Source organism: Peromyscus maniculatus, chromosome 8, assembly GCF_049852395.1.
Source record: "Peromyscus maniculatus bairdii isolate BWxNUB_F1_BW_parent chromosome 8, HU_Pman_BW_mat_3.1, whole genome shotgun sequence".
Taxonomy (NCBI): domain Eukaryota; kingdom Metazoa; phylum Chordata; class Mammalia; order Rodentia; family Cricetidae; genus Peromyscus; species Peromyscus maniculatus.
In genome coordinates, this window is record NC_134859.1 from 60,198,897 (window position 1) to 60,212,283 (window position 13,387).

Genomic DNA, 13,387 nt, shown 5'->3' on the forward strand with positions numbered 1-13,387 from the left:
CAAAGTCCCCTTTCTGGGAAGGGGAGGTCCTAGGCTTGGAACCAAAGAAAGAGTTCTCTCCAAAACAGGCAGCTTTCCCACAGAGACTGGGGTAACAAAGCCATCTTAGAGGGGCCTATCAAAAACAGGCAGACTGGCATTCAAATGCTCTCCAAGTCCTAGAGGGCCCTCCTAGGCCCCGCCTATCTTGGATGGCAGAGTCTTTAATACCCAGCCACCTTCTGTCCCCTCTACTTTATCCCATGTGGACTCCCTGTTCTCAATCCCACCATTCCACGCGGCTTCTCACTCCAGCATCCTGCCAACCCCACTGCGGCCGGGTCTGTTTCTTCACTGCCCCTTGACACAGACGCCATGTCAGCCATACTGTTCTCCCACTCCACCGGACTTAACATGGTCTTCCGAAGCGTTGGAACCTCCATGGCCGCACGGGGACAAAAGCCGCTGGACATGAAGCTAAAACAAGCTCAAGGCCACACGATGCTCCCAGGCATCCCCTCCCTCCCACTTCCTGGCTCTGAGCCTCTTACCTTCATGGTTGGGGGTGCAGTGAGGGGAGGGGACAGTGGCCGATCTGGGAGGGTCACATCCGAGCTGTTGGCCAGCTCCTGCTTCCTGCAAAGAGACCAAAGGACACAGAAGCTGTGAACAAGGGCTGTCTTGAACCTTCCCTCTGAGATCTAGGGGTAGCTGAGCCTGAAGACGTAGCGGATGATGCAGAAAACTGAAGTTGACTGCATTTCTTCACTGGAATGGACTAACATCCAAAGCAGGACTGTGGCAAGAGCAGGCCCTGGTCCATCAGGACCTGTGAGTCCTCAGGGGCCTGCCAGAATCTCCAAGGATGGACCCCAAGAACCTGCTTTACCTAGCTTCTCACATGGTTCAGATGTACCCAAAGTCTCAGAACTACCAGTTCTAAAAGACACAGGCCTAGACTCGGAGATGGGGGAAGGAGTCATCATGTGGAATTCACTTTCCCATGGGCGCTTCTGTCCATTTGGACATGCACTACACACACACACACACACACACACACACACACACACACACACACACGCCTGCACACATGCACACACGCACACACATACACACACACCCTGGCCACAGACCCAACCTTGGGAGGACAGGGCTGCTGCTGTGGAAGCTGCAGGTAAAACTTATTTTAGTCCATGTGGGGTAGGACCAGGTTTGAGGCAGCTAAACAGAGTTGTGTCACCATGGAAACGCTCCTCTCACATACTCCCCACTTCCCATCTGGCCCTTGCTGGTGACCAGGGAGAGCTTGTTTGCTGTCCCATCACCAGGCAGACTGCTTAGGTTAGGAGAACTCTCCACAGCGAGTTATGCAACAGGGCCATCTGGGCAGAGATGGGGGATTCCCCCAGTGGGCCAGGGACTCTGATATGCCCTGGAGGGGAGGAATGGAAAATCAAGACAATAATCCTGAGAGCCTACAAAGATCCAAACTGAGCCGTTAAAGCTCCTAGCTTCACAAGAGCCCCACCCTGAAGACCAACAGGCAGCCCATTGCCCATCTCTGTGTTAAATGACCAAGACCCACCATTCCCCATTGGAGAGAACACTCTGTACCTCTTCTCAGCTCATGGCCTGCCAGTAGTAAGGACAGCCCCAATCCAGATTGCTTCATGAAGGAAACCCACATCCTCTAGAGCCATACTCCCCAACTTTCCAGAGAGAAATCCCAACCCTTGAGCCCAAATACAGTCTCACACCGGCTCCCCAAGATCAGAGGCCAAGACAGTCTAATGACACTTCTTGAGAAACCTGGCTAGGGACAGGGCCATGCTGTCTATCACAGAGACCTTTGCTTTGTTTGCAGCCAGCCCCCCCGCTCTGTCCTCTAAGCAGCCAGACAGGGAGGCTGGTGAACATCTGGCTTGGCTCAGGATCCACACGACTCTACTAACCTCCGCCCCAGCCAGCTCCCTTTCTCTCCCCTATCTGCCTGTGTCCTTACTTCTTCCTGCATCTCTGTAAGAGGATTTAAGTGGAAGCAGTCTCCTCCCTCCTAGTCCAGACTGTTATTGGCCCCAAGAACCAGAAAGGACAATATTCAATATTCAGCAATGTGCAGGTACACACACACACACACACACACACACACACACACACACACACACACCACAAGTGCAGGAGCTTTGTCTGTCTCTCAACACAAGCTACCAGCCTCCTTTTCCATATGTAACTCGGCCCTGCCCTCACCTGCCTCCTGATGAAGCTGGCCCAGCACAGCCTCTGCCCTGTGCCTCTCCCTCTGCCACCCATCCCTCTTTCACACAGCCACTGCTCCTCTCATGGGCCTGTCCCCTGAGAGCCAGAAAGGGGAAGAAGGAAGAAGGTTGGTCTAGGGTGGGAAATACCACACTCGGGCACCCCAAGATAAAGATAAGGGCAACTCCCTTGGGAGCTGGGAGGCTGGCAGAGAACGGAGAAGAGGCAAATCCCCCATGAGAGAACATAGGCTGCTCTGGGCTCAACTGAGAACTTGCAGCCATGCCTTGGTAGATAGATGGCTTCAAGTACACCCACAATAGAGGCACACTCGCCATCCCTCTTGGCACCTTCTTGGCTCCATCCCTTCCTCCAATTTAAGAGCTAAATGTCTATTGTTGGTTAAACTGTGTCCCCTCAGGCTGGAGAGATGACTCAGAGGTTAAGAGCACTGACTGCTCTTTCAGAGGTCCTGAGTTCAATTCCCAGCATCCACATGGTGGCTCACAACCGTCTGTAATGAGATCTGGCGCCCTCTTCTGGCCTTCAGGCATACATGCAGACAGAACATTGTATACACAAATAAATCTTTAAAAATAAAAATAAAAAAAAAAAAAAAAAAAAACTGTTGACATCTCAATCTGCAACACCTATGAGTGGGGCCTTATTTGAAAACAGAGTCTCTGCAGATGTGGTCGAGATGGGCCTTTAACACGCTCCCCACCCCCCACCCCCAGTGGCCGTGTAAGAAGAGAAGGCAACTGTAAAGTTACAGACCCACGTCTCCACCAGGGCATGATGGACTTAGCCGGTAAGGTGATGTGGCTGCCGGGGAGGAATGCTACAGATTGCACCAACCACCAGGAACTGGAAGAGTCGGAGGACTCTTCCCACGGTCACCAAGTGAGTGTGTTTCTACAGACATCTGGTTGGAGTCCCAACTTCCAGAACTGAGAAAGGACATGTCTGTTGCCTCTAGCCAGATCTAGCACTTGGTACCAGCAGCCCTGGGAAAGTAACAACACAGCCCAGGCTCTCACCTCCACCCTTGCCCTTGCGACGGAAAGATCAGAATGAAGAAGGTGAACTCCCAGCTTCGACCACGACCCCACCCCCTACTCTGATCAGCTGAGCCCGACCTTGTCCTGCCCCAGCCCTCATGACAATGACATTTACATGCGAGCTATTGCCACCCCCAGGCCAGACCTAGCCACCAGCTGGCACCAAGATAAGATAAGGTGAGAGCTTCACGTGCAGTACAGTTCCTGCTCTTTCTCTCTCCCTCAGCAAACACATCACACATGAGGAGGTGAAACTGGTGTGATTCTATCCAGGGATAACCTTGACCACTCTCATTTGTTAGAAGCAGAAGGTAAATCATTAGCAGAAGTAACAGGTTTCTTGTGATCCACGGTGCCGTGATTCTGGGAGGGGAAATTGCCCCTCCCACTGACCCAGACAAACACGAACACGCTGTAAGGACACAGAGCCCCACATTTATCCAGGAAGCACATAAAGGAAGGTGCTTTGTGACAGGGACAGGTGGTGGAGAGGAGAAGGGAAGAGGAAGCTGGAGAGAAGGCAGGGGGAGGTGAGGAGGAAGATTCTCCTCTCAGCTGAAATAGAGAGGCCTGCAGACAATGAACGGGCAGGTCACCCGGGGGCACTGCCCACTCAGCATCTCTGCTGCTGCAGAGCCAAAGGGGCTAAAGCTTCTCCACTCTGAGACTGGCTCCTAGAAGCACAGGGGGTCCCAGGGCAGAGGGGAGGGTGCAGGGTGGCCAGAAGAGGCCCCACCTGGCTTTAGCAAAATGCAGTCTAGGCAGATTAGAACAGAGCGTCCTAGAGCAGAAGTGGATGCACCTAGGTAAAGCTGGGCCCTTGGGAGGTCACTACGATGGCGCCTCAGCATCCAGGGTCCATGTCTCTACCCTCAAAAGGCTGTGACCTGGGCCTCTTGCAACAGCACTCGATCTTTTGCACACCACTATGCAGCGTCCTACAGTTAGAATCAAGGGAGTCCTGGGTTCAAGTTTGGTCCTTCCTGTTCCTCTGCCACAGGACCTCGCCTCTCTGCCTCGGTGCCTTCAACTGCAGATACAGGAGTAGTGATGTTCTGAGGAACTAAAAGCAATGCTGGGGAATAAGAAAATGAAGCTCTGCACAAATCTGGACTAGGGTAGCAACAATGTGATTCATAGAATGATGATCTGGGACCAGCAAGATGGCTCAGTGGGCAAAGCCACAGAAGCCTGATGACCTGGGTTCAACCTCCAAGCCCCTACATGGTAGAAGGAAAGAACTGACTCCCACAAGTTGTCCTCTGACTTCCACCTGCACACACACACACACACACACACACACACACACACACACACACACACAAAGAGGTGTGTGCACTGGAGTGCACTTAATAAATAAAAAAATTTTTAAAAACCCTGCCGGGAAGTGGTAGTACACATCTTTAACCCCAGCACTCGGGAGGAAGAGCCAGGCAGATCTCTGTGAGTTCAAGGCCAGCCTGGTCTACAGAGTGAGTCCCAGGAAAGGCTCCAAAGCTAAATATCAATCAATAAATAAAACAATGTGGTGATCTAACCTCCAAGTGGAGAAAGAGAAGCAAGGAGCCAGGCTGTTTAAATGTCTTGAAAAGCATTTCTATCATCTCAAATAAGCAACAGTCCTGGCCCCTGGAGATTTGCTCTCAGGATCATAACCACCCACTGGTTAATAATCAACAGCAAGAAAATACCCACCTAGTAACTCATGGCCCTGGGGCCAGGTGCAAGGCCTCCCTCTGGCAGAGTTCTCACAAACCTTCCTCTCCCACCACCCCAGCTCCCCAGCCACCCCACAGGCACTTATACTGCTTTCCAAATTAGCCAAACTGGAGGAATCCAGACAGCTGTAGGCTTTGACTTGCTTCTCAAGAAAACAAAACAAAAAGGGATGTAAAACACGAATCACAGGAGCAAAAGGCAGAAATGACCCAAGTGCCCCGGCCAATGAGTGATGGGCCAAATGCAAGTGGTCTATAAAATGGAATATTGTTCCACCATAAACAGGAAGGAGGCGTGGACATACAGATGAACCCTGAAAACATAACGCTAAGTGAAAACAGCCAGTCAAAGAGAGACATACGCTAGATCAGTGGTTCTCAGCCTATGGGTCATGACCCCTTGGGGGTGGAACAGCCAGGGTACCTAAGAACATCAGAAAACACAGATATTTACATTATGATTCATAACAGTAACAAAATTACAGTTATAAAGTAGCAATAAAAATCATTTTACGGTTGGGGGTCACCACAACATGAGGAACTGTATTAAAGGGTCACAACATTAGAATGGTTGAGAACCACTGCTCTAGATGACTCCCTTTCCATGAGAGGTCCCAGAACTGGCAAACCCAAAGCCAAAATGCAGATCAGTAGCTGCCAAGATACTGAAGGAGGAGGGCAAAGGAGGCACAGCTAAGGAGTGGTTAAAATGTTCTAGAACTAGACCGCCGTTGTGATTGCGCAACCCTGTGAGTGTCGTGAAGCCTGGAGAACTCCACACACTTTCCAAGGGTGAATTTCATGGTATATGAATTACATCTCCATTTGTGAAAAAGGAACAAGCCAAAGGGAGCCGGGGGTTCCTGCTGCTTAATTTCCTCTCCAGCTGCCTTTGGGTCCACTAGGCCCCAAGTGATGAGTGTGCCCTTGCTTTGCGGCAGAGGTGGTGAACACACATGGTGCAAGACCCTTCCTTTCCCACAGTCAGCACTCTCAAGCACCTGCAGCTCAGTCATGCATTCGGAGAGATGTTCGAGCTACAACCTGTCACATGTCCCACCCTACAGAGCCAACTAGACCAGAAATGATGGCCTAAAAATGAGAACAAAATTCAAATGCTCTAAGAGAACCCAGCCTGAGAAACAGACAGGGGAGGGAGAGGTGGCTTAGAAGTCAAGCTGAGCTCTGGTCCCGGGGAACAGCACCCTCCACCTCTTGGTGTCTTTGCTCACTCCTCTGCAGAGCAGACAGAATGGGTGAGCTGACTCTCGACTCCTGTTCCCTCTACAGGAATAGACTTCGTGGGAGCAGAGAATCATGTGGTCACTGGACAGGCTGGGCAGAGCACAGACAGCAGGGACAATGTAGTGGAGGCTGAGGGTTCATGCTCAAAGAAGTCTACCAGAAGTCAGGCGTGGTGGCGCACAACTTTAATCCTAGCACTCAAGAGGCAGAGGCAGGAGGATCTCTGTGAGTTTGAGGCCAGCCTGGTCAAGTTCCAGGACAGTCAGGGCGACACAGAGAAACCCTGTCTCAAAAAGAAGAAGGGGAGGGAGGAGGAAGAGGAAGGAGGAGGAGGAGAAGAAGAAGCAGCAGTAGCAGCTACCTGCCGGGCCACGTGCAGAGACCCAGGACTCAGCAGCATGCTCACACAGCCCTCATTCCAGCATCCAGACATGCTGGGATATCATCATGGGTGGGAAGCGAAGTCTTCGAAAGACCATGCTAACTACAAGTTGAGAGTCAGGCTCCAGCCCTGAGGGAGGGAGACAGGAAGTTCATAAGCACCAGTGTGAGTGTCTGACAGGCCTGGACTTGACTCCCAGCATCAGCACTGACTAGCTATGTGGTCAGTTTATTTCCCCTCTCTGCCTCTCAGCTTCCTCATCTGAAGTGATGCTAGTCTCCCGCGCCTGACATTTTCAAAAAGGCTTGGAAAGCCCTCAACACATTGCCTGGGTGTGTGCAGCAGAAACACAATAGATGGTGGCTGTTGCCCCAACTGGAAGCAGTAAGTCTGGTGGAGAAGGAGCAGGAAGCCCGTCAGAGAGCAGAGGTGGACAGAGGCAGGAACAAATATAAAATCTGGGTAACTTGGATGTGGGTGCTCCTGAGTCTAGAAGGCTGGATGTGAGATCCCCACTGCTACCCTGGTAGAAGAGGGGGGGGGCAGATACCATGAGTGTGCACAGCAGCCAGGCATTTACATCCGCCCTGCTATGCTGGGGCCCATGTAGAAGAAGGGCAGGACCCCCAAAGAACTAACAGTGTGGAGAAGGCAGCGGCAGGAGATCCGGGAATGAGAGGGTATGGTGGAGGAAGCCCTCTTGATGAACCCTACAGGATGGGACAGGTATTGCTCGAATACTAGCACCCAGCAGAGTTGACCTAGGTCTTCCATCTCATCCTCAAAGGTCACCACAGAGATCCAAAGCACAATGATGGACCTTTGGTGACTTGAATCTCTCCCCAACGGCAAACCCCAGCCCAATTCAATTCCATGGTTCATGGATACAGAGACCAGCAGCACCAGGGAGAAACCTATATGTCACCTGATAGCTTAATTACATAGTCCGAGAATAACGGAGATGCCTCCCTCATCTTCTTCTACAAGAAGTCAGCTCAGGCTGAGCATGCCAGAAATGGGCGGCCACAATCCCAGAAAATGTCAGGAAGCACTACACATTTATCGACAGGCATTTACAAAGCACCTACTGAACAGCGGGGCCCTGTGTAAAGGAAGAGAAGAAGAGGGAGCGAATGGAGTTCACAGGTTCCCATAAGGTGTGGACACACAGCAAAGGCCCAGGCTGGGGAGAAAGAGGCCCAGGGCTGCACAGGAGGTAGTTAGATATGGTAGGCATGGACTCAACTAAAGGCCACACTCAGGCAGCAACCTGGGGACCTGGGGAAGCCTGCTCAAGGTCAGGCGGCAGCAGCAACTCTTCGGGTGTGTGGGTTACAGATGGCTCTGCCCTTTCCTGAAGAACCTTGAAGCCCTAAACTGGGACAAGGGTAAGAAAAGGAGCAGCCAGAAGGCACAAGACACAACAGGACCAATGAGCCATGGAGAGCCAGCTGTGAGCCCCCCACCACCGCCCATGGGGTACCCACATAGGCAAGTCATCACTCCTTGGGAAGGTGAGCCCTTGCTGAAGAAGCAGCTCCCAGGGCTGACCAAGGCATTACCGCGCGCACATGAGCAGGCGGGAGCTCCAGGGGTCCAGTGAGGACCTCAAGTCACAGCATGGGTGTGAGAGGGGTGGGCTCTGCACCCCAGTTCTCTGACACCAACTGCACTGTTCTTTTCGTTCACCGTGAGAAATGCATCTCAGCCGGGCCTGTGTGCCACTGCGGGGGTGAGAGGGAGCAGCAGCTTGTACCCTCTCCAGCCCTCGAAGCTTGAGTTTTGGCAATCAAGGCAGGCTGCCTCTGCATAGTCAGGACGTCTGGGTCATTTCCAAGTATCCAAGATGATCCAGGCAGACGTGAAAAACACAAACCATCCTAGTGGCACTCTCCACCCACATAAAGGAAACAGAGATACGTAACCAAGTTCCATGAGGTCCAGGGAAGAGAGAGCCTACTGGGAGATAAGCTGAGGTATCAGAGAGGAAGCGACAGCCGTCTTCCAAAGGCTGACACCAGCAATCCACCAGGGCTTCTCATTAACTACTCACCAACGTCCTTTGGAGGAAATATTATCGGCTCCATTGTGCTGATGGGGAAACTGAGGCTCAGAGAGGTTAAGTAACTTGCCCACGGTCATGTTACTGGAAAGTAGCAGAGCAAGCCTTGAACTAGGGTAGTCTGGCTCCAGAGTCCATGACCCTGACCACCACCAGCAAAAGGGGGACTTCCGTGTCGCACTGCTTCCCTGCATGGGGTGCATGCAACCCCGCTGGCTCCCGAGATCGTGTGGGACAGTCTGCATTGCAACACTCCCGGCTTTTACAGGAACCTATTCGGAGCTAGGCCATGCTGGTTGTCCTTTTATGGTCATGGCTCAAAGTTGCCTTCAAGAGCGGGTCCATTAAAGCAAAACAGAGCCAGTTAAAGGAAAACTTGGAAGAACGTGACAGGAACAGGGAAGGGGGGTCTAAGGAGAGCAGAGTAGGGGAACACAGGCAGCGCTACACAATCTTAGCTCTACCTGGCTGGTCTCCAAAGCAGGGTCTGGGTGTTCTGCCTGTCTCCAAGGAGTGAATTTCGGGGCAGCAGAGAAGAAGGCTGGAGGCAGAGAGGAAGGAAATGGGAGGAGCAGACTGTGCTCATGGCCAAGGGAACGAAAGCATCTGACTCCTAAGACGTTACAGGGCAGAGCTAAGAGGGCTGGGCAGCTGCAGGTAGGGGAGAAGACAGTTACACAGCAAAAGAGCCGGTTCTCAGAAATATGCCCAATGGCTGCTTTGACCATGATGCAGGAACAAGGAAGAACAGAGTTTGCAAACGGCAGATGATAAGGCAATTGCTTCAGACACGGTGGGATGAAGAAAGCACCCGACCCTCGCCAGAAGCAGAGTCCAGAAGCACAGAGGTAGAGGAGGGGACCATGAGAGGAGAGGAGGCCCCAGGAGGCACAGTGGGGCTATAAAAGCAAAGGGAACAGTGAGGAGGCCAAGTACCAAGGAGGGCACAGCAGGCAAGTCACCTGCTAGAACAGAGCTCCATTTCCCCGGCCCTTAAGACATCCCTACCCAGCTGCACCTGTGCCCCGCAGCCCTGGCCACATCGTTTGCAAAGTGCCAGCGGAGCAGCTTTCCTCACGTGGTTAGCGCCTCTGTTTGCCACTACCTGGCCTCAGCTGAGAACTGCGTCACGGTCCTCGCAAAGGCAGCCAGCTCACAAGGTCACAGACAGCTTCAGACTCCAGCGCAAAAGCACAAAAGCACAAAGGACCAGGATATCAGCATTTTCCCCAGCTGGCAAGCATTTCTTAACCTGGAAGCAAAGGGTAGGAGTGTTCATTTTATGATTCACTCAGTCTGCGTGTATGACATTTATCACAATGAAGTATCACTTGCAAATAGTGATAAGTATGTTCCTTCACATCCGTTAGGAAATAGAGATATCTTCCGCTCAGACTTCTGTAATGGACATGTCAGACTGACCACATGCATTTATCTCACATCTTCCAAACCCCCGGAAAACAGCGAGAAAAAGGTCTGAATGGCTAAAATAAATGTAACAGAAGAGGAAGATCTGGCCTAGGAAAGAAAGGGTGCTCAGAAGATGGGCAATGGGTGCAAGATGGGAAATGGCCATCTTAAGAAAGATGTAACTGAAAAGAGAGGGTGCCTCACCCCCAGAGAAACCCGGGAAGGTGCCAGGCCCTGCACCTAAGATGTAGAACCAAAAGATGGAGAGAGACCATAGATACTAGAAAGGCTGAGTCGGTTGGAGCCCCTCCCCCAGTCTCTTCCACACTAACCCGATGATCCCCACCCCACCCCTACCACAGTGGGAAAGTGAACTATCATTGAGAAAAGGTAGGTTTCTCTAATGGGCAGATCAGCTTGCGAACAACCACTATCACCCCATTACTGTGCAGGAAGCCCAGACGCCACGAGCCGACGTTCTCCCACAAAGCTTTGCTTCCTAGCATCTCACTCTTGGACACAGAGAGAAAGGCGAGGAGGACCTAAGGAAATCTCTAACATGGTGTCAAAATAAACAAGAGGAACCTTAAGGAAACAAACAACGGGCGGAAGCAGAGGGACCTTCAAAAACCACCAGGAATTAATATCCTCAGAGAGGTAAGACAGGATTTTTGTACCCGTGACACATGGAGAAAATGTTATAGAAATGGAATGGTCAGGGCACAAGAAAAGGGATCATGGGGAGCAGTAAAATAATGGGGGACTGGAGGTTGTAGTTTAGTAGTAGAGCATTTACCTAGCCCTAGCATGTGGGGAGGAGGGGAGCGGAGAAGAGAATAAGGAAGGGAGAATGAAAATACCAGAGGATCTAATATTTGACTAATGAGTTCCAGAGAAAGAGATAATAATAATTAAAAAAAAAAAAAAGAGGCCTGGGAACAGTAGCCAGAGTTGATCTCCTGATGAGGCACATCTCTTGATAATGATGCCTGCCCTTGGATGCCCCTTGTTTAAATTTTGACCAAGACAATGGAACTGAAATACCATTACTTAACTTCCATGGCTGAGTCACAGGAATTCTCGAAGCTTCCACCTTGATCTCTAGGAACATTTACTCTAGGGAAAGCTAGCCAGCAGGTGAGGGCTGATGCGTGAGACTGTCCTGCTGAGCCATTCCACACAGAGAGGTTGTATGCAGGGACACACATGGCCAATTCCCAGATGTTCCAAACGCCCTAGTCCCTGGTACAGGAAGAAACTATCTGGGTCATTTTAGGCCCAGCAGATGCCACAAGGATGAGAACCTGGGAACTGAGTCAGAGCCAAAGCCTCTGACATAAGTCCTCAGTGGAGCGTCCCAGCTACCTCCAATGTCTGAGCCAGAAAGATGAGGTTCCAGACATAGTGAAAGTAGCCTGGCAGCTGGGTAGTGGTGGCGCACGCCTTGAATCCCAGCACTTGGGAAGCAGAGGCAGGTGGATCCCTGAGTTCGAGGCCAGCCTGGTCTACAGAGTGAGTTCCAGGGTAGCCTGGGCTACACAAAGAAACACTGTCTCAAAAAAAACAAAAATGATAAAATAAAAAAAGAAAAGAAAGCAGAGACTGGCACCAGCATGCATCTTCAGTGTGCCCTAGCAGAGTCCCCAGACCACAGAAGATGAGCACAGTAAAATGATTATTCTACCATAACAGGAGAAAATTACACAAAGCAAGAACACCTCCCAGGGCTGAGGGTCCTAAGTCTCAGTCCAAGTGCCCAGGACAATGATGACACAAGATCTACCCAAAGACTCAGGACATGTGGATAAATAAAAACCCAGTGTCTCCAGGGAATAAATATCTATGCAGAAGAATATGAATATACGTCATCTAACTTTACAACGACAACTTTAGAATATAAGGATATAAAACTTTTCAAAATGATTTGATTATAAAATTTTATACCCAGGCTAACTATCAACCAAACATGGGAGTTGAATAACGACATTCTAAAACATCTTTTTTGGAACAAGAGCTCCGAAAATTTCTTATCTCTTTTCTTGGGAGGCTTTATTATTGAAAAGCAACCATCACTTCAAGGACAAAAGGTTCTAGAAATAACATCCCTTGCCAGAAAAAAATATGTAGAGTATCTAGTAGGTACAAGCTTTTAAGGGAAACACTAATAAAAGAATTATAATTGAATAAATTATGATGATAAAACAAATAAAGGCAAACACATAGAAAACTTTGTTATTTTAGAACCCAGAAACATGAATTAATCCTTAGTTCTAAGAAAAATAAAAAGTTACCCACAAAGGAAATTTCATTGTAGTTTGTTCTGTGGGTTGCTAACAATATTTACACTGTCACAATAAGTAAACAAAGACTACTGAATGGACCAAAGATTGGTGTACCAGGATATTGTGTGTTGAGGGGTCTGTGTCTCGACCACACCATGACTCCACTCTGCTCTAAAACCATCTCCCAAATCTTAACTCTTCTGAACCAGTGACATCAAATTAGGGGTTTCCATCACTGGCTGAAACTAAAAACAGTCACATGATGATAACTCAGCACTTCAAGGTGACCATGTCTGGTCTAGTCCATTGACAAGTTATTCCTCATCTGTGAAACTTTCACTTCTTAGAGGGATGCTTAAGTTGTTTCCCAGTCCTGAGACAGAGCATGAGGCCCATGCTCTTGTCTGCCTTTCTTTACTGTGGTCATGGTACGTCACTGGCAGACACATGTCAAGGGCGAGGGACTCCACCCAGGACCAAGCAACCAAGCATTGAAAACTCAGCCTAGCCGGGCTGTGGTGGTGCACGCCTTTAATCCCAGCACCCGGGAGGCAGAGGCAGGCGGATCTCTGTGAGTTCAAGGCCAGCCTGGTCTACAGAGCAAGATCCAGGACAGGCACCAAAACTACACAGAGAAACACTGTCTCAAAAGGAAGAAAAGAAAACTCAGCCTTTAGTGACCAGGACTGCCACCTCAGCTTAATAACACGCTCAGAGCCACCACGCACAAGTCAAATCCAGAGAGAGCAAAGCTCTGCCTCTTCCAGCGCTGACCTCTTCCTTTCTAAGGAAGGAATAATGAGAGCCTGCAGGGGCTCCAGAAGATCTTGCCATACTCTGTGGCTGGAGCGTTAAGGAAAAGGTTTGGCAGACTAGACCACTACTGGATAAACAAGACTCAAGACGATAAGCAAAGAGCCACATTGGAGGCCCCTGCCTTGCCCTTCAGCTGGTCTATCATGGGGATCCCAAGCACTGTCTGCCCCCAGCAC

At 50.4% G+C, this 13,387-nt stretch overlaps 1 protein-coding gene across 11 annotated transcripts in view; it reads right to left on the reverse strand.

Moving 5' to 3' along the window:
- Rap1gap2 (RAP1 GTPase activating protein 2) overlaps positions 1–13,387 on the reverse strand; it is a 227,712-nt gene that overhangs the window by 102,621 nt on the left and 111,704 nt on the right. For 8 of the 11 annotated variants that reach the window (XM_015996156.3, XM_042282377.2, XM_042282379.2 and 5 more), the window contains one exon: positions 531–615. In XM_015996156.3, the coding sequence (XP_015851642.1) occupies positions 531–615 (85 nt within the window). Of the gene's footprint in view, positions 1–530; positions 616–8,694; positions 8,939–9,167; positions 9,305–13,387 lie in introns of those variants that run through there. The other 3 variants (XM_076542877.1, XM_076542876.1, XM_076542875.1) reach the window with 3 other exon arrangements.